At 37.1% G+C, this 25,102-nt stretch overlaps 2 protein-coding genes across 4 annotated transcripts in view; both read left to right on the forward strand.

The window, feature by feature from the left end:
* LOC138810508 (tandem C2 domains nuclear protein) overlaps positions 1-7,855 on the forward strand; it is a 38,060-nt gene extending 30,205 nt beyond the window's left edge. For all 3 annotated transcript variants that reach the window (XM_069997719.1, XM_069997721.1, XM_069997720.1), the window contains exons 12-14: positions 1,897-2,011; positions 2,715-2,914; positions 5,705-7,855. In XM_069997719.1, the coding sequence (XP_069853820.1) occupies positions 1,897-2,011; positions 2,715-2,914; positions 5,705-5,815 (426 nt within the window). In that variant the 3' untranslated portion in view covers positions 5,816-7,855. The remainder of the gene's footprint in view (positions 1-1,896; positions 2,012-2,714; positions 2,915-5,704) is intronic.
* Positions 7,856-15,718: 7,863 nt separating this feature from the next.
* LOC138810511 (cation channel sperm-associated auxiliary subunit beta-like) overlaps positions 15,719-25,102 on the forward strand; it is a 107,806-nt gene continuing 98,422 nt past the window's right edge. Inside the window, exon 1 of the mRNA XM_069997726.1 lies at positions 15,719-15,785. The gene's annotated coding sequence lies outside the window, so the exon portion shown is untranslated. The remainder of the gene's footprint in view (positions 15,786-25,102) is intronic.

A 25,102-nucleotide genomic window follows, 5' to 3' on the forward strand; every position in this document is an offset into this window, starting at 1 on the left:
TTTACATATTAATCCATTTTTCATTATCTATCTTTTGATTTTTGTCTTTATAATTTATAGGTTTTATTATCTTTAAGTAGTGGTACAAAGGGGTTTCAACTCAACATATGAATTTATTCATCCAATGCACCTTGATCAATGTCTTTCCTCTCATCATCCCCCCTTTTCTGGATTTCTTGCAGTATGTCAGTGTTAAAAGAGAATCATGTTTTAAGAAAATTCCCAGGCTTCAATGGCACATATACAGAAAAGTTTGTTTTGTTTGCTTTGTGGTTGTTTACCAATAAACCAATTATTGCAGAATACAGGACAATTATCAAATACAGAATAAACCTTTTTGTAAAATGTCAATAAGCTAGCTATTCTTTAACTTAATTGGAATCAGTACTAGCAAAAACTTTGGGGTCTATCTGTGCCAATTCCTGGGAAGAGTTGTAATGTTATGTCCTTGTTTTATTCCCATTCTTACTCCTTAGTGTATGAACAATAATGTTTTTGTTTTTGGACAGTTTTTGTTCTCTTGTTTTTACTCCAAGGATCTTAAAATCCACTTAAGTAGGATTCTTTGTGTTGTATTTCACAAACATCATCAGTTTTATTTTGCTGTTGATAAGTAATACTAAATAGTATGTTTTAATGTTTTCCCTTGCCTCCTTCATTTTTCTGTTTGCCTCAGGTTTTCTTTGACACTTTCCTCATTATTTACTGCCTACTCACCTTGACAAGCCTCCCTCTTGCCAGCTTTCTTTGGCTTGTTTCCATTTAGAAGAGTAACTCAACTCAATCCACAATTGTGCTTATGTAATAATACTCTTTGTCTTCTAACTTTGGTAGAATCTTCCCTAATTTCTAAAATTATAAAATATAACTCCTATCTATAGCTCTTTTGACATGTTTTGTGTTGTTAAAAATAAATGAGCTGAGTGCCAGTGGCTCATTCTTGTAATCCTAACTACTCAGGAGGCTAAGATCTAGAGGGAGGTTCAAAGCCAGATAAACAAGAAAACCCATGAGATTCTTATCTCCAGTTAACTACCCAAAAGCTGGAAACGGTGCTGTGGCTCAAGGTGGTAGAGCTTTAGCCTTGAACACAAAAGCCTTAGGGACAGTGCCCAGGCCCTGAGTTCAAGCCTCAGTACTGGTGTGTGTGTGTGTGCGCTCATGCGTGCGCGCGCGCACACACACACACACACACACACACACACACACAGAGTAATTGAGTAAAGTGCTAATGGCTCACACGTACTACTCAGGAGGCTGAGATCTTAGGATGACAGTTCAGTCAGCCCACACTTAGAACAGAAAAGTTCATGAAACTCTTATTTTCAATTAACCACCAAATAGCCACAAGTGGAGCCGTGGCTCAAGTGGTGGATCCTCACTGTGAACAGAAAAGCTAAGGAACAGTATCCAGGCCCTGAGTTTAAGCCCCAGTACCAGCAACAATAAAAAGAAGTGGTCTAGAGTCATGGCTCAAGTTGTAGAGCATCTGTAGAGCAAGTATGAAGCCATAAATTCAGTACCCAGTACTGTAATAATATGATGATTCAATTTTTTATCAACAATTAATCCTTTTGAAAGTTTGTTGGTTTTTTGGGGGGAAATGGACCATTTCTTCAGTAATACTGCTTAGAAATTTAATTTTTTTCAGTTGTCTTTCGTTGTCATCGATTTTGAAGTTCAATATATTAAGTATTTTCAAAATCTACACAATTGAATTTATTTGTAGAATCTGTTATTTATATTTATAACCTTTACATAGATGTACAGCTTTCAGTGTCAACAGAAATAGCAATACTTTGAAATTTTTTAACTGTTGTCCTTTATCTTTGAATTTTTGAAATATACTTAAACTTTATTATGAAGTACCGAATGATACTTTTTTATGAGTTGCAGGTGTGCCATGCGGAACTTGAATTGGGAACTTGTTTTCAGGCAATAAACAGTAGGATTCAGCTACAAATTCTTGAGGCGCAGTACCTTCCAAGCTCATCAACACCTCTGACTTTGAGTAAGTATATCTATCAGTCATTCAAATCTCATGTAGTGAGGTACAATTGGAAAAGAGTCAAGAGACCAGTGGATTAAGGTCTGTGCCTTTAACAGAAGTAAATCAGGGATTGGGATACTTCGGCTGACTAGGCCTGATTCACTTGGCCACTCTTAGAGGTGAAGTCTGAGGTTCTACTCAAGGCCTAAGAGGGAATAAAATGTGCTCCTTTTTCTCATGTTGGCACTTTTTAGTGTACATCTTAGGTTTAAAGTATTTTTCTCATTACCAATTATTTTTTATTCTGTCGCTAATAGTGGGGAAGAATATCCATCTCTACCAAAGTTACAATGATTTAGGAAGGTTTCCAAGGAATTGCTTATTAAACAATTATTAACTGTTTGGAAACCACAAAAAATGAAAATGGCTCCATTTTCCTACCAAAAGAAAGAAACTGTCTGAAAGCAGGCAAACACGGTGATGTCCACTATACCTGGAAAGATTAGCATTCAACTCAAGAAGTTGAACAACAAACACAAGGAAAGTAAAAGTCAAGTTTTAAAGAGAAAGTAGAGATTGATAAATGTGGAGACAAGACCAAAGATATAATAAAATCAAAAGCTTTTTTTCTATGAAAGGACCATTAAAATAGATATGTAACATACACCTTTTGTGTATTTCATTGTAAATGAAATTTTACAAATCAAAATACTTTGTTTTACAGGTTTTTTTGTGAAGGTGGGAATGTTTAGCTCAGGAGAATTGATTTATAAGAAGAAGACACGCTTGCTGAAGGCATCCAGTGGGAGAGTGAAGTGGGGAGAAAGTATGATTTTCCCACTCATACAGACTGAAAAAGAAATTGTTTTTCTCATTAAGCTTTATAGTCGAAGCTCTGTAAGAAGAAAACATTTTGTAGGCCAGGTTAGTAGTGGGGGGATTATCTTTATTTTCTGCTTGTAGTTTTTTTTTATGCATGTAAGCAGTTGGTTAAGTAAAAAGGAATACAATATAAAACTATTAAATAAAGTAAGATTCTTCAGCCTCACATAAAATTCAGTGCAAAAATTCTTGTCAGGTATTTTTTGTTTTAGCTTTTGTATGAGTAGTTTAAGTTTCTGAGCTACCAGGCTGATTTTTAAACCTGTGTGTTCAACTTTACCAACCAAGATAAGTTTTTTTCTGCAGGCACTGTCTCATTCTTTGTGGAAGGAGGAACATTGTATATTTAAATCTAATTTCACATTTACTTGATTCTGTTTCACCTTCCACTTAATGCTTACCACGAGCACTTTTTATGTGTCATTGAGTGACTTATATTAAATCCCTAGAAAACATCAGTTTTTCATAGTGATTTAATAGTCTCTAGATAGTTACTACTGTGGTCTATATTGGTTGATTTAAAAGGTTGGTGGGTTTTGTTTTTGCTTGTACTGGGGTTGGAACTCGGTGTGTCACATTCACTCAGTTTGCTTGCTCAGCTTTTGCCCTACCAGGTGAGCCACACCTTCAGCTCAGCTTTTTGCTGGTTATTTTGGAGATAGAGTCTTACAAGCTTTTTTGCTCAGGGTGGCTTTGCATCTCAACCCTCCAGATCTCAGCCTCCTGAGTTGCTAAGGTTACAGTAATGAGAAATGAGCCACTGTTGTCCAGCATTTTTTTTTGGTCAGTTGTGAGACTTGAACTCAGGACCTAGACGCTGTCCCTGAGCTTTTTTGCACAAGGTTAGTAGTGTCCTACCACTTTAAGCCACAGAGCCACTTCCAGTTTTCTGGTGATTAATTGGAGGTAAGAGTCTCATGGACTTTCTTGCCTGATCTGGCTTTGAACCATGATCCCCAGATCTTAACCTCCAGAGCAGCTAGAATTATAGGTGTGAGCCACTAGCACCCAACTTTGCCAAGCACCTTTTTATCTTCATCTTAAATTACAATTATTTGTGCCACATTTTAATCACATGTATTCTATTGGTATAAAAGTCCTACCTAAGCAAGATGTAACAGTCTATATGAAGCATCAAATTATGTGTATGAATTCTCAAAAATTGAGCCAAGTGCTAGTGGCTCATGCCTGTAATCCTAGCTACTCAAGAGGTTGAGATCTGAGGATTGTGGTTCAAAGCCAGCACAGGCAGGAAAGTTTCTGAGACTCATATCTCTAGTAAACTACCAGAAAACTGGAAGTGGCACCATGGCTGAAATGGTAGAGCACTAGCCTTGAGCTGAAGAGCTGAGGGTAGCACACAGACCCAGGTTCAAGCCCCAGTACCGACAAAAAAAAAAAAAAGATCAATTCTGACTTCTTTATATAATTTATCAAAAATATTCAATCTTACAATTTTGTTTCTTCATTAATTTGTATTTGGAAAAGAGTTTGAATTCAAGAATTCAAGTAACATTCTAGACAGCTATGAGGCCTATGAAGTCAATTTAATTAAAGTTGTCTGTATTATCAACTATCATGTACAAAGAGTAGGAAATTTACTTTGAGAATTTTTTTGTTTTGTTTTTGTTTTTGGGTACGGTCGTGGGGCCTGAACTCTGGGCCTAGGCGCTGTCCCTCAGCTCTTCAGCTCAAGGCTAGCACTCTACCACTTGAGTCACAGCGCCACTTCCGGCTTTTTTCTTTTTTGCTTATGTGGTGCTGAGGAATCAAACCCAGGGCCTCAAGCATGCAAGGCAAGTGCTCTACCACTGAGCCACCTTCCCAGCCCTACTTTGAGAATTTTTAGGATAACAGTTGTAAAAAGTTCTTTCTGATCACCTGCTCACTATAGCTTCTATAGTCTCAGGTGTCACCATGATGGCAAATCATATGTGGACTTAAGTTGTCCCCCTCTACCAACTAAAACACTTAACATTACCTAATGTTTTATATATTGTACGATATTATTTAAGGAAAGTTTCTTTATGAAAGTTAAAAATGCTTTAATACCAATGATCTACTCCAATTGTTTGACTTGGAATAATTAGAAACTGAGTCGCAGAAAAGTTAATTCCAAGGTAACAGCATTGTTACGCTAGAGCCAGGGTGAGGATGAAGTTTTTTTTATCCTTGTCCACCTTGTGTGCATGATATACAGCCATTGTGACAGCTTGCATTGGCATCACACTTAGTTTTCCCAAGTTCATTTACATTATATAAAGTTACTTAAGTGATAGACACACTATGAGCTGGGCCAATAGTCAAGCCAATATGCCCAGCTTCTTCTGTTAAAAAAAAACAAAACATCTTGACTTTTCTGCCCAGGAATGATCCGGATCTGTATTTCAGATGCAGCCTCCTATGAAGCTTGGCTGACTGGTTGAAAAGGGGTCTTGTGAACTTTTATGCCCAGCCTGGCCTCAAGCCACAATCCTTCCATTCTCAGCTTCCCAAGTAGTACTCCAGAGTAACTCACTAGTGCCCAGTTCTCAATTTGAATTCCTTTTTTATTTTTATTATTTTAATTTTTGGCAGTACTGGTAGAACTCAGGACCTCATGTTTAGATTCTTAAAAGGTAGTTAGATCATATAAAAGTTATCAGAATGACTAAATAGGCTGAATGTTTTAACATTTCAATGTCAAAGGAAATTATACCAATTTTTAGAAAACTAGAAAAACATTTAAAATTACATAAACCAAACTTTACAATATCTTTTATCAGTAATTAACTGTTTGAATGTAGTTATCATGATTATGCCACATGAAATGATGATACTATTCCTTTTCAGATCTGGATAAGTGAAGACAGTAACAACATGGAAGCAGTGAAACAATGGAAAGAAACAATTACAAATCCAGAAAAGGTTGTTGTCAAGTGGCACAAATTAAATCCGTCTTGAAGACTTCACACATTAATTTGGTGAAGAAGCAACTTCATATTCATTTAGAAGATTTATGATTTCCATTTTGCTAGAATTCATAATTAATTTGATCAGATATCCAAGGAGAGGAAATGCTTTAAAATGGTGCCAACATAGACAATAAAATGAGAAGGTAGTATCAGTAGGATATTAAACATTTTATGAAGTCATGAAAATATCCACAATGGATAGGTATTTCTAGATGGTTTTTGCTTTGTTTCTTTTGCTTAAATTTTCAAAATGTAGTATATCAAATCCCTATCAGTGCCATTAAGCATTTAGAAAACTTCACCACTATTTTTTTTTGCTAGGCACATTGACTGGATTTTGGTTCCACTGTTGACATCTTCCTGCAAAATGAACCATTTTAACCATTTTTTTATATTTGGGGAAAGTTTGTACCCTGTGTTTATAACTTCTTTCTCATAAGATATATACTTTAGTTTTATATACACTGCTTCAAGAAATTTCAGACAATTTTTAGAAACTTTAACATTTTTTACAAGAATAATGGAAGTGTATTTAGACCCAGAATATGTACATTTTCTTGATTCCCTCCTTCAGTTATGATACAGTTCATCCTAGTTGGTAATTTAAATTGAAATTTTAACATTGTATGAATTTTTTTTTTTTTTTTTTGTCTGTTGTAGGGCTTGAACTCTGGGCCTGGGCGCTGTCCCTCAGCTCTTCAGTTCAAGGCTAGTGCTCTACCACTTGAGCCACAATGCCACTTCCGGTTTTCTAGTGGTTTATTGGAGATAAGGCTCATGGACTTTTCTGCCCTGGCTGGCTTTGAACCGTGATTCTCAGATCTCATCCTCCTGAGTAGCTAGGATTACAGGCATGAGCCACTAGCACCCAGATTATGAAAATTGTTTTTAAAATATACATTAATTGTCCTTTAATCCATGTTAGAATGTTTTTCCAATTTTCTTTTTTTTTTTTTTTTTTGGTCGGTCGTGGGGCTTGAACTCTGGGCCTGGCCGCTGTCCCTCAGCTCTTCAGCTCAAGGCAAGCGCTCTACCACTTGAGCTACAGCGCCACTTCCAGTTTTCTGGTGGTTTATTGGAGATAGGAGTCTCACGGTTTCCCTGCCCGGGCTGGCTTTGAACTGCGATCCTCAGATCTCAGCCTCCTGAGTAGCTAGGATTACAGGCGTGAGCCACCAGTGCCCAGCTTATGTTTTTCCAATTTTCATAACTACATGTTAATGAAAATAAATATTTTTGATTGCAGGTTTCTTTCAGTTACTTATTAGAACTCAGACTGTGAGGATAAATGCAGCTGTGTTGGCCATAAAACAGCTTTAAGGAAAAACAAAACCCATTATTTACAATCTTGGAATATTTGACTTTATTTTTGCTGAAAAGTAGAACATATTCTCTGGGGGCTCTTTTAGGGGGGGTTGTTTGTTTTTGGTGGTGGTTGTGTTACTGGAGTTTGAATTTAAGGCCTTGTACATGTTAGCAGTCTAGCACTTGACACATATCTTCTGTTTTTCACAGTTTGTACAGGGTGGGGAGGGTTTGTTTGTTGTTATTGTTTGTGGGGCTTGAACTCTGGGCCTGGGCACTGTCCCTCAGCTCTTCAGCTCAAGGCTAGCCCTCTACCATCTGAGCCACAGTGCCACTTCCAGCTTCCTGTGGTTAATTGGAGATAAGGGTCTCATAGACTTTTCTGCCCGCACTGGCTTTGAACCATGATCCTCAGATCTCACCCCCTGTCTTCCTGTTGGGATCACAGGTGCAAACCACTCCATCAAACTTTCCTCCATGTAGATGAGGTCTCTTAGACTTCTGCACAGGCATGCCTTGAGAATTAGGAGGTCCCATTCCAGCCTCCCATGTAGCTAGGATTATAAGGTGGAAGCCACCAGCATCTGGCTTTATATTTCTTTCTTTGCCGTTTTATCCCATTCCAAGAGATGTATGGTGATATTTACCTTGCTGTATCCTAAGCATTTCTTTTTCATCCTAGTCCCCATGTTCACTGTATTTCATTAAAATCTTTCTGAAACAATACTTGGTTCTTTAGCTATTATTTTTTTCAAGCTACAAAATGTACATATTTTACATCCCATTTATTTCTACTGCCTAGATTTTATGGTACTGGTATTGGTACTGTTGATAAGTATTCTCTGCCTCTGTATTTTGAAATAGTTAGGTCAGTAATCGTGACACTGGAATGGAATTCCTATACATCCCCCATAAGCACAGCTTCCTGCACTGTCTGCATCCTGCCCAGAATAGCATGCTTGTTGCAATCCATGAACTTATACTGGCAGGTAATCATTACTCAAAGTCTATAATTTACCTTAGAATTTATTCTTGTTGTTTTGGATCCTATGAATTTGACCTGTAACTACCATCTTAACAGCTCTCAGTACTTTCATTGTCCTCAAATCCTCTACAAATTCAGTTATTTTAATAGCTATAAAAGAAGTTTGTATACTTATTTTTTAGATACTAAACATACTTTACCATTTCTAAAAACTAATTTTAACAATTTCTGTATTCTGTTAGAACTTTTGATTTCTAAATTTAACGTCATATATTTACTCAATTTTTAATTTTTTAATATTTTTTGATTTTTTTGTTTTTTTTTTTTTTTGCTTATGTGGTGCTGAGGAATTGAACCTAGGACTTCATGCATGAGAGGCAAGCACTTTACCACTGAGCCAACTTCCCAGCCCTTAATTTCTTAATATTAAAAAATATATAAAGAATACATCATTTAAGCCATGCCCTTTTATTTCTTAGAATCCTAGGTAAATCAATAAAACAAATCTTTTATTTAAAATACCTTCCAGGTACATAAATATTGAGAGAAATAAGACCTCAAAATCCTTTTTCTGGTAAAGATCGCTGACTATAACTAATATGTATGGTCATTGTTTCCTTGAAGCTTTTATGTGGAAATATAATTGTAAATATTTCTGTTAGTAGGCACTCACTGTAAGAAAAGAAATAGGAGCTGTTAAAATCTGAGACACTATGCAAAAATCATTTCCTTCCATATGTGGCTTAGGCTTTTCTTGACCTTTCCCTACCTGAATCTGGGAAAGGAGAACAAAATGCCCCTAAGGTGACAAAAGGTAACCCTGGGGAGTTTCATATTCACAGCTTATAGTTTGCCTAGTGGTGTTCTCTAAAATTGTATAACTTACAAGCTTTCACATTAATATAATTAATTAGCTAGAACCCATGTCAAAAACTTCTGTCACTTTTGGCTTTTATAATTTTCATGATTTTTAAAAAGCAGAAACTATAAAGAAATAACTACTCTTTAACAGACTGTTGACAAGAAACAAGCAAGATTTAAACATAATTGTCTAAAAATAACCTGAACTAAAGTTCTATTTGAATCTGATTATGTGAGTTTCTCTGATGATAATGTATGTACTCAGCAGCCAGGTGGACAAGATGTTTCCCAGCAAAACTTTCCATTGTTTGTATAATCAAATACTTGCTGATGTGTGAAGGATTTCAAAAATTTGCAATAAAATTTAACTATTTTTATGAGGTAATGGATATTTCAAAACTACATCTCTTTCCAGCATTTGGAAGTTTATTTAGTGTTTCTTTGGGGTATACTGAGAAAAGTGCCAGGTAAAATGTGTTGGTGATGGTTATGAGGATGCTTTTCTAATATTTCTTTTGATGAGTATATTGTAATTGTTATTCAGAATTAAAGTTCACATACTTGTGTTTTTAGATGAATGCAGAGTGGAAAGAATTTTGAAAGTGGGCCCATGAAGTATTGCGTCCATTTTCAAATACAGATTTAAGCTTTTAAAAGATACTAAGAGAATAATCCTATAAAACTGGATTTTTATTAAATTGTCTAAAGATGAATGTTCTCTATATTTTTTACTAATTTCCTGGTAGAATTTTTTTAACTTGATCTTGTTTTTTAAAATATTTTTCATCTGTGAAAAAAACTTATCCTTAAAAACTGGTTACAGTCAACAACTTGTACATTAAACTAGTAGGATTCTACTAATGGCAGAAAATAGAAAGCTATTTTCTTTTTTTTTTTTTTAATTTTTAAAATACCATACAGAGGAGTTGCAATTGCATGGACAAGATAATGAGTACATTTCTTATGGCTGGGAAGGTGGCTCAGTGGTAGAGTGCTTGCCTTGCATGTATGAAGCCCTGAGTTCGATTCCTCAGCACCACATAAGCAAAAAGAAAAAAGCCGGAAGTGGCACTGTGGCTCAAGTGGTAGAGCACTAGCCTTGAGCTGAAAAGCTGAGGGACAGCGCCCAGGCCCAAAGATCAGGTCCCATGACCGGACCCAAAAAGCAAAACAAAAAAAAAAATAATAATGAGTACATTTCTTATCAAACATTGTTGCCTCCTCGTTTGTTTCCCCTTCCCATCCCTTCTGATCTCCCCCCCCCTCACTCCCTCTCCGTATCCTCCCCCCCAACCCCCGCTCCTAGAAAGCTATTTTCTTAGTGATGACCCATGCTGAGCTATATCACTGCGTAAAGTGTCTTTTTCTTTTTCTTTTTCTTTCTTTCTGTTGTTGTTATGCTGCTGGTCCTGGGGTTTGAACTCAGGGCCTGAGCTCTGTCCCTGAGATTTTATGGTCAAGACTAGCACTCTACCACTTGAGCCACAGCTCCACTTCAGGCTTTTTGGTAGTAGAGATAAGGAGTTTCACAGACTGTCCTGCCTGGGCTGGGTTTGAACCACAATCCTCAGATCTCAGCCTCCTGAGTAGTTAGGATAACAGACACAAGCCACAGACATCCTGCAATAAGATGCCTTTCAAATGAGAGTGATGTTTTTATTCAGTATGCTTGTCATATCTTCATGCTGATGACTTTGTTTCTGGGTCAACCTTTAGTTTCTGAGGCAGGAGGTTAATAAAAATATCTGCTCTATGTGTTAGAACTGGATTCATTTTAGCTGAAGTAAATTTAAAATTTAGCTGTGGCTCTCAGTTGGCTGTCAGTTTCATTTCTAGTTTTTCATCTTTTTTGATTATATAATATATGTAGTCATGATCATAAAACAACTAGTTTTAAATGAGTCACCTTGTATGGTTAATAACTAAATGCAATAAGCTGCCATTGTTTATACTGAGATTTTATTTTTTGTTAAGGAAATAAAACCATATAAAGCAGAAATATAGTAAAAAGCAGAATTTGAAGTATGGACAAAATGCTTTGGAAGTTTAAATAAAGAAGAAATTAAATGCAGTAGCTGAAAGGGTTAGGGAAGTTTCTGTAGATCCAGGCCTGAAATTCAATAAACAAATTGGTAGCATTATCCATGAGAACTAACTTTGCCTGTCCCCCAATCTTACTTTTTTTCTTTTGTCAGCTAATTCAATGATAAACAATTCATACTTCCACTTCCTCCAAACCTTTAACCCACCTGCTCTTTGCTTTACTCTGAGTACAAGATTTTATTTCCCAATCACAAAGAAAACAGTGCCACATTCCTTCATATGCCTACCATAGTAACCACAAGCTTATTTTCACCCATATCTGTTCTCTCCTTTTGTTGGAAAGCCAGTCCTTCCTTATAGTCCTCTTGACCTTTTCTGGGCTTTCATTTAATTTGTGAGGGCCATTTTCTCCTATTTGTTGAGCCTTTCCTATTTCTCTTTGTATCATCACTCAGACTTTCTTGGTATACAGCATCTCAAAGTTGGTTCCTATCATGTGTTTGATAGGAAAATGGTGATGTGTTTGATTTTAAAAAATCCTACAGACATAATTTTAGGGGTTGGGTTTCTATATTGACAAAGGAACCGTGGAAATTGCACTAGGATGACTGTTCATGTCCCCTCCCTAATAATACATATGTTGAAATTCTGCTCCCCACAATGATGGTATTAGGAGGTGGGCCTTTGGAGGTGCTTAGGTCATTAGGTTGGGCCCTTCACATATGGGATTAGTGCCCTTCTAAAGGAAACACACAAGTGGTCCCTTACCCTTTCTGCCACTGAAAGTTACAGAAGAAGATGGCTGCCCATGAGGAAGTATATGCCCTCAACAGAAACCCAGCTGCTAATGCTTTGGTGTTGGACTTAATAGCCTCCAAAACATCAGTAGAAGTTTATTGGCTTCCTGGTTTATGCTACTTTTTTGTGTCAGCTCAAATGGGTTAAGACAGAAACAAAACATGAATTAGATGCCAGCAGTATGCACCTTGCAGAGGTGTGTCCTCCAGGTTCCCTAGGATGTGCTTGAGAGATGAGTCTGCAAGTCACCAGGGGAGATTTCTCCCAGCACCAGAAGCTCTTTTTCAATTCTCACCAAATTATTTATTTTTATTTTTATTTTTGCTGGTTGTGGGGCCTGAACTCTGGGTCTGGGCACTGTCCCTCAGGTCTTCAGCTCAAGGCTAGCGCCCTACCACTTGAGCCACAGCACCACTTCTGGCTTTTTCTGCTTATGTGGTGCTGAGGAATCAAACCCAAGGCCTCATGCATGCAAGGCAAGCATTCTACCACTGAGCCACCTTCCCAGCCCCCAAATTATTTTTTCTTTCCCCTCTACCTGATAATTCCTAAACATGGCTTTTGTGTCCACTTGGTAAAAAAAGTCTGAGTAACTACTAAGAATTCATGTGTAACTATGAATAGGTGGATTACTTTCCCAGCTCAGCATCTGTTATGTCCCTTATCTGTTCAGGCCTCTCTGAAGTCTATTTCCTTTCTGTAAAAACTTCCTTGTTCTCTTACCCTGCTACAGCTTCTAAGGGCTCAGTCCTTCGCTTGTTCCCTTCAGTGTTTCTTCCTGGTCACTCCACTGAAACCCATGAATTCTTAAATGCCTTCTGGCTATTTTTCCTTATTACTCATCAACCTCCTGAATAAATTATCTCTCCTGCCTTGAAGCGATCTTTTCCTTTAGCTCTGCTTATTTTTCCTAGCCCTTTAAACCCATCCTTTTCTACTGATTCATTGTTGTGAGTCTGACTTTCAAGGATTTAGTGCTAGGCCATCTTTTCATTCCACTTTGTTTCTCTGGGCCATCTCTTTCCATAGTTTCTATGGTGGTTAACAGCTGTCAAACTTCTATCTCTACCCAAATCTTGCCATGAGTTCCACTATTGCATAGCTAATGTAGAGGTCTTTTGTTCAATATGCTGTAAACCAAACTTCAGTTCCCATTTTTCAGAAATCCAGACTTCACCCTCATCTAAATAAGAAACCTAGGATATACTTTGTAAAAGGAAAACTTTTTCTATTCCCAACACTGTGACACCAAAGGTGTAGATTTTCTACATCCAGTAAGTTCTTCAGTTTTCTGTGGATACCAATTGGGTATCCTAAAATTTAACTCAATTCTGACATTATCCCTAAATCAACACAGATCCCGCAAGTTGCAAGTCTTAGTTCCTGTCCCTGGCTTCCTGTGCTGAGCACCAGTGGTAGGGTCAGAAATTACAGCATCTTTCTGAAATTACACAAATTATAGCTTCCCATGACCCCTCTTCAGTTCCAGCAATTTGTCAGAATCGTTCACAGAACCCAGACAAAGATTTTACTCACATACCAGTTTATTATAAAGGATATGATTCAGAAACAATCTGATGAGAGATGCATAGGAGAAAGTTTAGGAAAAAATGTGGAACCATCAGATTCTCATCACCTGACAGTGTTCATCAACCCAGAAGATTTTCTGAAACATTTACCTTGGGCTTTTATGAAGGCATATTAACTCTAATGGAATTGATAGAAGGTAAGTGTTACTCCAGTTACATCTGTTCTTACAAATTCATCTTGATGTAAAGTTTCTACCTCTGGTGGTAAGAGCCACTCCTCTTCCCCAGTGCGCCATGATGGTGGTGGTGGTAATGATAGTGCTGGTGGTAAGAAACATTTCTACAAAGGGTAATTTTCCCATTGTTTCTTAGGCAGATAAGGGGAAGGCAATTCTTTCTACATCTGTTGATTTTCAGTTACCTCCAGTTCAAAACAATTCTTAAGCCAAAACGGTACGCTGCATGGTGGTATATCCTGATCCCATTCAGCCTCTGTTTTGAAGGAATTATTACACTATCTAAAATATCTTTTATGATTAATTAGAAGACATGGAATAGTCCCTAGAGAAACATTTAAAATGAAAAATGTACTATATTCACAGGTCTTATATGGAAGAAATCCCTGGGATCATGCTCATCAAAGCAGGTAAGACACAAGAGGGGAGAAGAAGACTGCTGGACAAGTACCTTTATTAAGAGTCAGGATGGAGCAAACAAACCCAATGGCATTTTCATGTTGCATTTGCCTGTCTCTAGATTATAGCCAGAATGTCATAAAAGGAGACTTATGACAAGGGCTAGCTTTATCACCCTGGTGACACAGTAAGGCTGTTCACAGAGTCTTGAACACTCTTGAAGGGAGTTGAGGTATTAGGAAAACAAGAAATTTTAAATACTTATACTATCTATGCATAATCTGAGCTGTGCTTTCTTTTTTCTCTTTATCTTAAAGTATTCTTTTTAGTCCCTCAGCTTTCAGGACACAATACAACCTACTTAGAATTTTCATGCATACTGTTTATCAATCTGAAATATTTCCCTTTTCACTCTTTGCTGAATCCTACTTGTTTTAGGTGCTAATTTAGGTGCCTGTTCTTCAGAAAGTCTTTTTTTTTTTTTTTTTACGTTTCAAGTACTATTTGGTCTTGTTTTCTTTATAGCTATTATCATACTTATGGTTAAAGAATTACTTGCAAAAGTTTTGTATCCTTCTGTATTGCCTTTCCTTGAAAGCAGTGTCTTGTTTATTATTGAATTCACTACAGTTCCTGGCTCATAAGAGGCACATAGTCAATATTCATTCATTTAACTGATAATGTTTGGGGTGGTAGGGATATAACAATGAACAAACAAAAAAGATAAGTGAAAACATTGAGTCAGATTTTATACCTCAGTAAATAAGCAAAGGTTAGTATCTTTTTGAAATAGACAATTCTGAATTATACACTATCATGACCAACTACTTTAAAATTTTCTTGATCTGTTTTTTTTTCCTTTTTGTTTTGTGTATGTGCATGCCAGTACTGGGCCTAGGTACTGTCCCTAAACATTTTGCTCAAGTCTGGCACACTACCACAGCTTACTTCCAGCTTTTTGGTAGTTAATTGGAGGTAATAGTCTCATGGACTTTGCTACCTGGGCTAGCTTCAAACCTCAGTCCTCAATTTCAGTCTCCTGAGTCACTAGGATTACAGGCATGAGCCACTGGTACCTGGTTTCAATCCATGTCATAATTATACAGAAGAGAATGATGACAACCACAGATCTCTTTAAGTGAAAATATTAAAGCTTAGAAAAAAGGTTTTAAAATTTTGAAGTTTTTATATCACAATACTAAATTTAGTAGATTACTGACATCCTCAGATTTTACCTATTATTACATGCTAGCAGTTTACTACTATCAGTACCAAGCACAAAAGTTTTATTAATTTATTTAAAGCATTTATCTTTTGCAGGAAATACTTAAATTTGGTTCCTGTAGAAATAGAATATATACTTCGATTTTGTATAGCTTTGAAAATTTTCTTTAAGATATCGATAATCTAAGAAGACCTGAATAAATAAATAGCTATCATTTACTAACCTAAATTGTACTCACAAAATTTCTGTGGGAAGGTAGATGAATAAACTTCTGATGAGATTATAGTTCTTCTGGGGAGACAGGATGCAAACTTTGGAGATCTTTTCTAATATAACCGAAGAAAAGATGGGCAAGAGGCCATAAGATCAGCAGGCCTAACCCCATGCACATCTCAATACTAAGGATAATTTTTCTTTCTTATCTAAGAGGGCAGATGCTCACCTGGAGATGAGGAAGTAGAAAGGATTGAGTAATGTTGTCTTAACTCATAATGAAAAATGAACTCTTCAGAACAGCTTGACAGCCAGAAAGAGGCATATGAGGAAGAACAGTATGGACAAGAGTTAAGGATTGAAAGGTAGGAAGATAAGGTAGTGAACTTACCTACTTTTTTTTTTTTTATAGCTTTCCTACTTCTTAACACCAGGCTTTGAACTTAAGGCCTCATGCTTGCTCTGCTGGTGCCACTTCAGCCATGTGTCAAGTCAGCTTTTTGCTGGTTAATTAGAAATAGAATCTTGTAGATTTTTCTTCCTAGACTGGCTTTAAACTGTGATCCTCTAAATCTCAGCCTTCTGAGCAGTAGGATTACAGCCATGTACCTGCCTTAATACTATATATTTTTTACCTAAGGCCAACCTTATTGCATTATAACACTTTGTCATAATTCAGATTTTATTCAAAATATTTGCAAAATTCTTAGATTCTCTCTTCTTTTTTTCCTTTCTCTCCATTTTTCTTCCTTCCCTTCTTTTTCCTATCTCCCTTTTTGCCAAAACCTCTTGCTCTCTTTTTCCTTCCTTAATTGTAAATCTGAAAACTAATTGATCTGTGATAATAAAATCATAGACTCATGCTTGGAAAATATCTTGAGTCCTCCTATACATGTCTAGCTAACTAAAACATCAGTATATTTTATTCAACAAGTATCTACTGAGTAGCCTGGTGCCAATCATTTCAGGTTCCAGGAATAAAGAACAAAACAAAATAGACCATTAAAAAAAACCCTGCCCTGGTAGAGTTATATTTTGGTGAAGATATTAGAACACACATTTCCAAATAAAACTGATAGGTTTCATGCAATGAATGAGCATCTAGAAGACAAGAAAATTTGTACCTGATCTTTTCTTCTGTATGACTAATATGCTGATCTTCACCATTTAATATCTCTTGATTTTACTTCAAATGTTGTGCCAATCATATACCAATGAGTTATGCCTAGGCATTTCTTTTTCACACACACAAAAAACATATATTAAGAGATACTAGAAGCCGGGAGGGCACTATTACAGGAGTGCCTGTAATGCTAGCTCCTCAGGAGACTGAGATTGAGGATCAAAAATTAAAGCCAGCCCTGGCAGGAATGTCCCTGAAACTCTGTCTCCAATTAACCACTAAAATGCTGAAAGCAGAGCTGTGGCTCAAGTGGTAGAGTGCTACTCCTGAGCAAAAAAGTTCAGGGAGGGTGACCAGGCCCTGAGTTCAAGCCCCAGGATCATCACACACACACACACACACACACACACACACACACACACACACACACACACACACACACACACACACACACACACACACACACACACACACACACACACACACACACACACACACACACACACACACACACACACACACACACACACACACACACGGTAGTATACAATATTAGTTCTCAGAAGGCTGAGACCGGAGGATCCAGAGTTCTAGACCATCCAGGGGTATAAGAAAGACCCTGTCTTAAAAAAGAAGGAAGGGGAGGAGATAAATATATGTATTATTTAAACTAACATGTGAAATACATGCATAGTAAAGGACGGTTTGATTACAGAACCACTTCTAAATTCTTAACTTAGGTATGTATTGTGGTTATTTTAAGAATAACCTTTGAGTTACATAATATTTGGGTTGTACTGGCTTTAAAAGAGATAAGTTGGTTTTTTAATGTTATTTTGTTCTTATAGACCTGGAAAAAGAAAAAAATAGAGCCATGAATATCTTTGGATTGGAGAGGGCCAAAGAAAAAAATATGTTCACTCTTCTGCATTTACCTGTGTGTGTGTACACACTTGGTACTGAACCCACACCCTTTATCTTGTGGAATTCGAAAATAACATCTGTTTTCTAGAAAGTGAAAGGAATAAATGATTAGCAGGATTGGAGAATGATGGAAACATTATGAAAGTTGTAATCACAGTCAAGTTCGTTATTTTTCCCAGACTAGAAAAATTTAAGTTTGAGAAATATCAAAAGGGATTTTTTTCTTTTCCCAGTCCAGGAGAAAGTAAGTTGCAGAAACAACAACATGGTAAAATGTTTGGAATGATGCCTTTGGTTTTTGGCTTATATTAAATTCAGTCCAAGAGTCCAGGATCTGCTCATTATGTCTTGTCTTCTCTTTCTGCTATGTAGATAATAAATAATATATGCTCTAGGGGTATCTATTCTTGGTTCTTTCTGGAAAGCTGAGGTTTTATAGAATATTTTTTCCTAATAGTTTTACCTGGGCACATAAATAAAATAGCAGTTCTTTGCCTTTTTCTCTCTCAATATGGAAACTTGTGGGTATGAAACATTTGTATCACTAAGTTATTTGAAGTGTTTTTCTCTTTAGGTAATTTACATATTAAAATACAATTTATTACTGTGAATTTTTATCACTTTTTTCTTACTAATAGTATTGCCTCAGCACTTTTAACATTCCCAGGAATGAAGGAAATTAACTAGATATATTTGCTTTTAAAATCAAAATGTTGGAAGCTGTGAATCTTTTGATTTTTGGTCCACATTTGGAAAACATTGCTCAATAATCCAGACTTTTCCTCTGTAAAGCAGAAGGTTGTCTGTAAAGCTGTTGGTTGTCTCATGACAGGAGGTAAAGCTGATTTTTTTGAGAAGGGAGGTGGGAATAACATGGGGAGACCAAAGCCTTTTGCCACACTTCACCTTTCTGCAGTCTCTCAGTGAAGAGTATGGGTCCAGTTTAACAAGGCCTGAATTTTAATTTCATCAGGAGATGGTCATAAATTAGAAGAAAAATTGGCTGGACTAACAAAACTTTCCAAAGTCTGAACAAGTCTGTACAAACTACAATACCAGTTTACTAATTTATAAAGTGAAGACAATCCTTGCCAGTGGCTGAAATATTTATGTCTGCTTTCACTATGCTCTGTTTTATGTCAGGCCATGGATCTGAATTTTAGAAACCAGGTCAGTGAAGAGCATGGACTCAAAAGGCTAAAACCTCGGTTTCATTCAGGCAATGAAACCTCCAGTTTAACTTCCTGCCCCAAGCAGGGGCTTGTGAAAAATTTTTGTTTCCCATTGAATGCCCATATTTAGGGTCTCTCCTGGAGAATGCAGTCCACACTCGTCCATTTGATCTTCCCCCTTGATATATTTTATTCTACCATCCCATCTGTTTATAGCCTTTGTCAGACTGGTTTATCATTTAAGTGTTGGGATTTCAGCTTGCTAAGTTATAATCACAGTTTATGCTATCTCCCAGGCTTTATATCAGGTCATAAATGAAGTTTTAGGAGTCCTCTCTACTCTTTGCTTATAAATATATGTCTAGGGTCTCTAGATTTGCAATTTGTGTGTGCATGTGTACATGCATGTGACAGTCCTCTGGCTTGAACCCAGGGCTTGGGCAATTTTCCTGAGTGTTTTTTTGCTCAAAGCTAACCCTCTACTACTTAGCCCATACCTCCATTTTTGTGGTTAACTGGAGATAAGAGTCTCATGGATTTTTCCTGCCCAAGATGGCTTCGAACTGTGATACTCAGATCTCAGCCTCTTGAGTAGCTAGGATTACAGATGTTAACCACCAGTGCCTCGCTAGATTTGAAGTTTTTTTTTTTTTTTAATTGTATTTTATTTTATTTGAGAACATACTGTACAGAGGGGCTACAATTACATGGGCAGGATAATGCATACATTTCTTACCAAGCATTGCAGCCTCCTCCTTTGTTTACCCTTCACTTCCCTTCCCCGCCTCCCCCCTCCCCCCTAGATTTGAAGTTTTTATCAGTAATATTTGAAGAATTGATTCAGTAGATACTCCCTAAATACTTTTCTTCACTTTTGAGAAAAGTGTGTGTGTGTGTGTGTGTGTGTGAGTGCACGTGTGCGTGCGTGTGCGCGTGTGCGCATGCATGCGCTTGGGCAGAGATGGTCATAGTGGCTGTTCTTTTATTACTGTAATGACTGGGTTGAAAATTTCAATATTGTCATTCAAAGGGTAAGAAAGCTACTCAGGGCTTTAATTGTTGGTTGACAGGCTTTATACCATGAGAAGGTAAAAAGAATGTGTTTAGTCTCTGGCTTGCCAAAGAAAATCTCAAGTTATTATCCTAGTCCTATGAATCTGTATCCCAAGAATAGGCCAGTTTGGAGTTCGGAAGACTGTTTCAAAAAATACAGTAGTGGCCGGGCGCTGGTGGCTCACGCCTGTAATCCTAGCTACTCAGGAGGCTGAGATCTGAGGATCGCGGTTCAAAGCCAGCCCGGGCAGGAAAGACCGTGAGACTCCTATCTCCAATAAACCACCAGAAAACCGGAAGTGGCGCTGTAGCTCAAGTGGTAGAGCGCTCGCCTTGAGCTGAAGAGCTGAGGGACAGCGCCCAGGCCCAGAGTTCAAGCCCCACAACCGACCAAAAAAAAAAAAAATACAGTAGTAATGTGTTTTTCAATGATGGGGGCATAAAATATCTATTTCTATCTTTATATTCTCCACACATTCTAACAAGAATCCTACTTTTATTGCAGGGTCATTTGGAAGTGCTAAAAGTGTATTTTTGATACAATTTAGCATCTTAATTTTCTTCTCTGAAACTGTTTTATCATTGTTCTGCCTTAGAAAAAAAAAGATGAGAAAACTTTCTGTCCAAGAATGGTTTATGGCTTTTTGAAAAGAAAGGCGGTCTTCTTTCTACTAGGATTACTGTATATTCAAAAGATTATCTGATAGTCTTTGCATTGTCACAGTATTTTCTTTCAGAGTTTCCTCATTGAGAGATTTATAGTGCTCCTACAATTTAAGGGAACAGATTTGTCCACTCAATGCTGTCTTCCTTCTTATTTTGTGATAAGAAAACTAAAAAGTTAATGAAAAGCAACTTGTCATCAACATTTTTTTGTTTTTGTTTTTGCCAGTCTGAGAACTTGAACTCAGGGCCTGGAGGCTGTCCCTGAGCCTCTTTGTGCTCAATGCTAGAACTCTATCACTTGAGCCACAGCCCCACTTCCAGCTTTTTCTGATTAGTTTATTGAAGACTCTCGCTACTTTTCTGCCTGGGCTGGCTTTAAACCGCAATCCTCAGATCTCAGCCTCCTGAGTAGCTAGGATTACAGGCGTGAGTCACCAGCACCAGGGTCATCATCAACATTTTTAATCAAAGTGACAGAATGATTATCAACTTAGCATATTGCAGTAGAGTTTGCTAGAGAAAGTTACACAATCTTAGAGCTAAAGCTATTCAGGAGTTACCTGCTGTCTCTAGGTTATGGGTCACAGTGCCAGAACTCACTGATAATGGGATTTTGGAAGGTGGGGAGAGATTTCGTAGTATAATTATTTAACAACAACAAAGAAAGCACCTAACACTAGAACTAGACATAGTGTCACATGCCTGAAATCACAGCCCTAGACAGGCGGGGACAAGGGGAACATGAGTTCAAGGCCAGCTAGGGTATACAACCTGCCTTGAGAGAGAGACAGAGACAGAGAGAGAGAGACAGAGACAGAAACAGAGAGAGAGAGACAGAGGGAGAGAGACAAAGAGAGGGAGAGTTGAGAGAGAGAGAGAGAGAGAGAGAGAGAGAGAGAGAGAGAGAGAGAGAGAGAGAGGCTGGAAATTTTTATTTATTTGGAAAGTCTATTGAGATTCCAAGTAATTCTGCCTAGAGGTAGCAGTAATAATGAAGATAAATACAGGCAAAGATCAGGTCAAGTTTCCAGGAACAAAGAAAGAAAGAAAGAAAAAAAAAACAAGAGTAAAACATTTACCATCACCAAGCCAAGTGACTATAAGTAAAATCATATCCACTTGAGGGGCTGGGAAGGTGGCTCAGTGGTAGAGTGCTTGCCTTGCATGCATGAGGCCCTGGGTTCGATTCCTCAGCACCACAAAAGTGGAAAAAGCCGGAAGTGGCACTGTGGCTCTAGTTGTAGAGCACTAGCCTTGAGCTGAAGAGCTAAGGGACAGAACCCAGGCCCAGAGTTCAGACCTCATGACTGACCAAAACAAAACAACAACAACAACATATCCACTTGTAAAAGTTAATATCTATAACCAAAGAAAATAAGCTTATGAGAAACAGTTCATCTTACTTGGATTAGATGTGGCTTATATGTCTTTCAAATCAAACAATATATTACCTATGGAATCCAGAAAAGACTGAATTTTTAAAAATTATTTCTGTTTTGTAAGTCTATTATTCAGTTGACATCCATTGTCAACCTTGTGTTAACAAGCTGTGCCAGTCATTTAAAATGTTTAATTCCTGTTTACTCAACATATATTTATATATTGTCTCACATGCAAGTCCATGAGAAAATGGTGGGAAAATGTTCCTGGCCAATCTTGTGTGTGTGTGTTTTGTGTGTATATGTGTGTAACTAGATGACCATTAATGGTTGGAAATCTTCCAAACTGAATCAAGTTAAGGGGCAATAGTTATCTTTAGCTAAGAGAGATTAATTACATGCTAGAAATTTCTGGAAACAAACTGTCCTGAGAAAGAGGTAATTTGATGAGATGTAAATCCATGTTGTTTCAGAATGCTTGTTTCTTGTATTCTCAGGACATAAGAGCTGGAATTTGATAGGCTTTCAATACTTGAAAGTACTGGCCTTGAAATTTATATAGGGCTGGTTCATATGTAGTCTTAGTCTTTAGGAGCTATGTTAAAGTTGTTTTCCTTTATCTAAAACACTTTTGTTAATTCTTTTCCTCTCTTTTATCAATTACTTTAACCATTGGGTTGATGTTAAAACTATAAGAATTTTAGAGCACAAATGGGCATTTATTACAACACACACACAAAGATCGGGGCCAAAAAATGGTTTGTGTAGAATTTATTAGGTAATTAATGACAGAGCTGAGTCAAAGATTTATGTTTCCTGATGTCTAATTTTGTAGTCATGGCTTCAACAGATATAGGAAATCTGTTATATGCAATGTTTTGGGTGATAGCATTTTAGATGGTGTGACACCTTTGGAATATAAGTCGTTGTCAATGTCAGTAAGTACAAGGGAAATATTGAAATTCCAAATGTTACCTAGGTAAGAGGCCTAAGCTTTCATAAAATTCAAATTTTTATGATAATTTTTGCTATCTTTGGCTTAGTTTTATTTGCAAAATTCTTAAAGCTCAGTGTAGGGGATGTTTGCCTTGCTTTTAGAGGTTGGCCATTCCTTTAATAAGAAAAATAAAAATAATAAAAAAATGACTGAGATAACATTTGTTTAACCACTACTCAGCCAGTTTGGAAATCTAATTACTTTAATTATATTCATTTCCTTCCTTGTGCTTTTGAGTAATGAGAAGAGGTTATTTTGATAGAACCAGAAAGGAAACATAACATTATGAGGATGGGCTTTGCCTTGATGTTTTCTTGTTTCTAAATTTAGGGAAAAAAATGCCCAACAGTGAAGAAAAGGGAAAATTAATCTTGTTTTAAAGTTTATCATGTTTTAAATACCACAAGGGGCCCAAAAATAACTTTCATTTGAATCGGTGCCTTTATTTGCACCCCCCCAACTTTAAGAATTTTACTTAGATAATAGTAGGAAATTTGGAGTCGAATCTCAGTGAATGTTCTACTCTCCTGAATAATTTGCCATGAGATGCAAAGCCTAATAATGTAGGTTTTAAAATGTTGAATGTAGGTTAAAAAACTGTTCAAACATTTTTCATTTAATAGCCGTAAGCACTATGTGAATTAGCTTAAAATGTGTGCTTTCTTAGTGACTAAAACTTTGACTACTGGAAACAAATACCAGGCTTTGAAACCTGGTTTATAAAAAAGTCTAATTTTGCATTTCTGTAAAACATGATTCACTTTAACAATTGATAGCATATATTCAAGGCACTTTCTGGAAGAACTTGTGGTAGGTTGTTTCTAGGTCCTTCTCCTAATGAGCCAGTCTACCAAGATTACCAGCAGTGGAGAATGTGACTTTCCTTAACTGTTTCCTGATGAGCAAGGTTTGGATAAAGAGCAGGGTGCACCCTCAGCTTAGCCTGTGTTCCAGATGAAAACTTTATGCTGGTCTTACCTATTGTCCTGCTCAAGAGGCAACAGCATGCCTTTCAAAGTGTTAAGTACCTCAGATACACATTTCCAAGTAATGTCAAAGCTGAAAGAGATTTCATTATGCAAGCCTACTTCAAAAAATCTTAAGTTTGTTCTCAAATCACTTTCAGAGAAATAAACAAAATCTAGGAAGGAATCTTTTCCTTTTAGCCAGCCTACTGTGTTCACTGGAACAAAGTACCTTTCTGATAATAAAATAAAAAGGCTTTTATTCCTGGAGTTTCCTGTTGGAAGGATAGAGTTTTGTGAGCAATTTTGTAACACTAGCTAGTTATGCAATAGGAAGGATTTTACTGCCAGGTCTTTGTTTAAAAAGGGCGTGAGCAGGTTTGTCCAACAGGAATGTGAAGTAAACGTATGACGTCCTCTTCCCACCTGTCACATGAATAACCCTAATTCGTAAGCAAATATGTTTTACATTTAAATGTTTCCACTGACGTATAAGCTAGCTATAAAACTCGTTTCTCTTATTCCTTCCTGTATAAGATTTGGGGAAACCTTTTCTTTTTCCCTCAAGGAAAACTTATTCTCCAAAGTTGTCTACCAAAGTTGGTGGCACATAAGGGAAGATTGTTCAGTGATTGCACAGCAAAGGAGTGGATCTGATGCACATTCATAGCATCTTATTTATCTTTTGTGTATATGCCAGTACCAAAGTTTGAACTCAGGTCTGGGTTCTGTCCCTGAGCTTTCTCCCTCAACACTTGGCTCTACCACTTGAGCCACAGGTCCACTTCCAGCTTTTTGGTAATAAGAGTCTCACAGATTTTTTTTTTCCTTGTGCTGGCTTCAAACCTCAATCCTCAGATCTCAGCCCCCTGAGTAGCTAGATTTAGAGATGTGAACTACCAGCACCTGTCCCTACTTAAGTCTTAATGTATAGACAGGAGTATTCTTTAGCCTATGTCAAACTAATTAGATTCAGGCTCCGGCTCTCCCCTCTATCTCTAGTTCTTTGATGCTTAATTCTCCCATGTAATATTTTTTAAGACCTGTCTAGAAAAAAGCTCTTCTAGATCTTATAATAGAAAAGTGTCTATCGTCTGTGATAGTTTTAGGAATATGTTTAAAGATTCTGTTATAAATAACATGTTGCCTGTTTTGAATAATCTGAATCAACAGGAATGTCTTAAATTATTATCTAATCTAATTATCTCTGTAAGTCACGGTTTCTCAGCCCTGGCACTATTGACATTTTGGTCTGGGAAATTATTTGCTGTTGTCAAGGAGCAGCAGGCCTATGTATTCTGGGGTTTGGTTTTTTTCCTCCATCTCTGGCCTCTACTTACTAGATGCCAGTAGGCCCCTGCCTCTGATTATGATTGCCAGAGATGTATCTAAACCTTGTTAAA

This window comes from Dipodomys merriami, unplaced genomic scaffold (assembly GCF_024711535.1).
Source record: "Dipodomys merriami isolate MVZ:Mamm:240054 unplaced genomic scaffold, mDipMer1.0.p SCAF_50, whole genome shotgun sequence".
NCBI lineage: Eukaryota > Metazoa > Chordata > Mammalia > Rodentia > Heteromyidae > Dipodomys > Dipodomys merriami.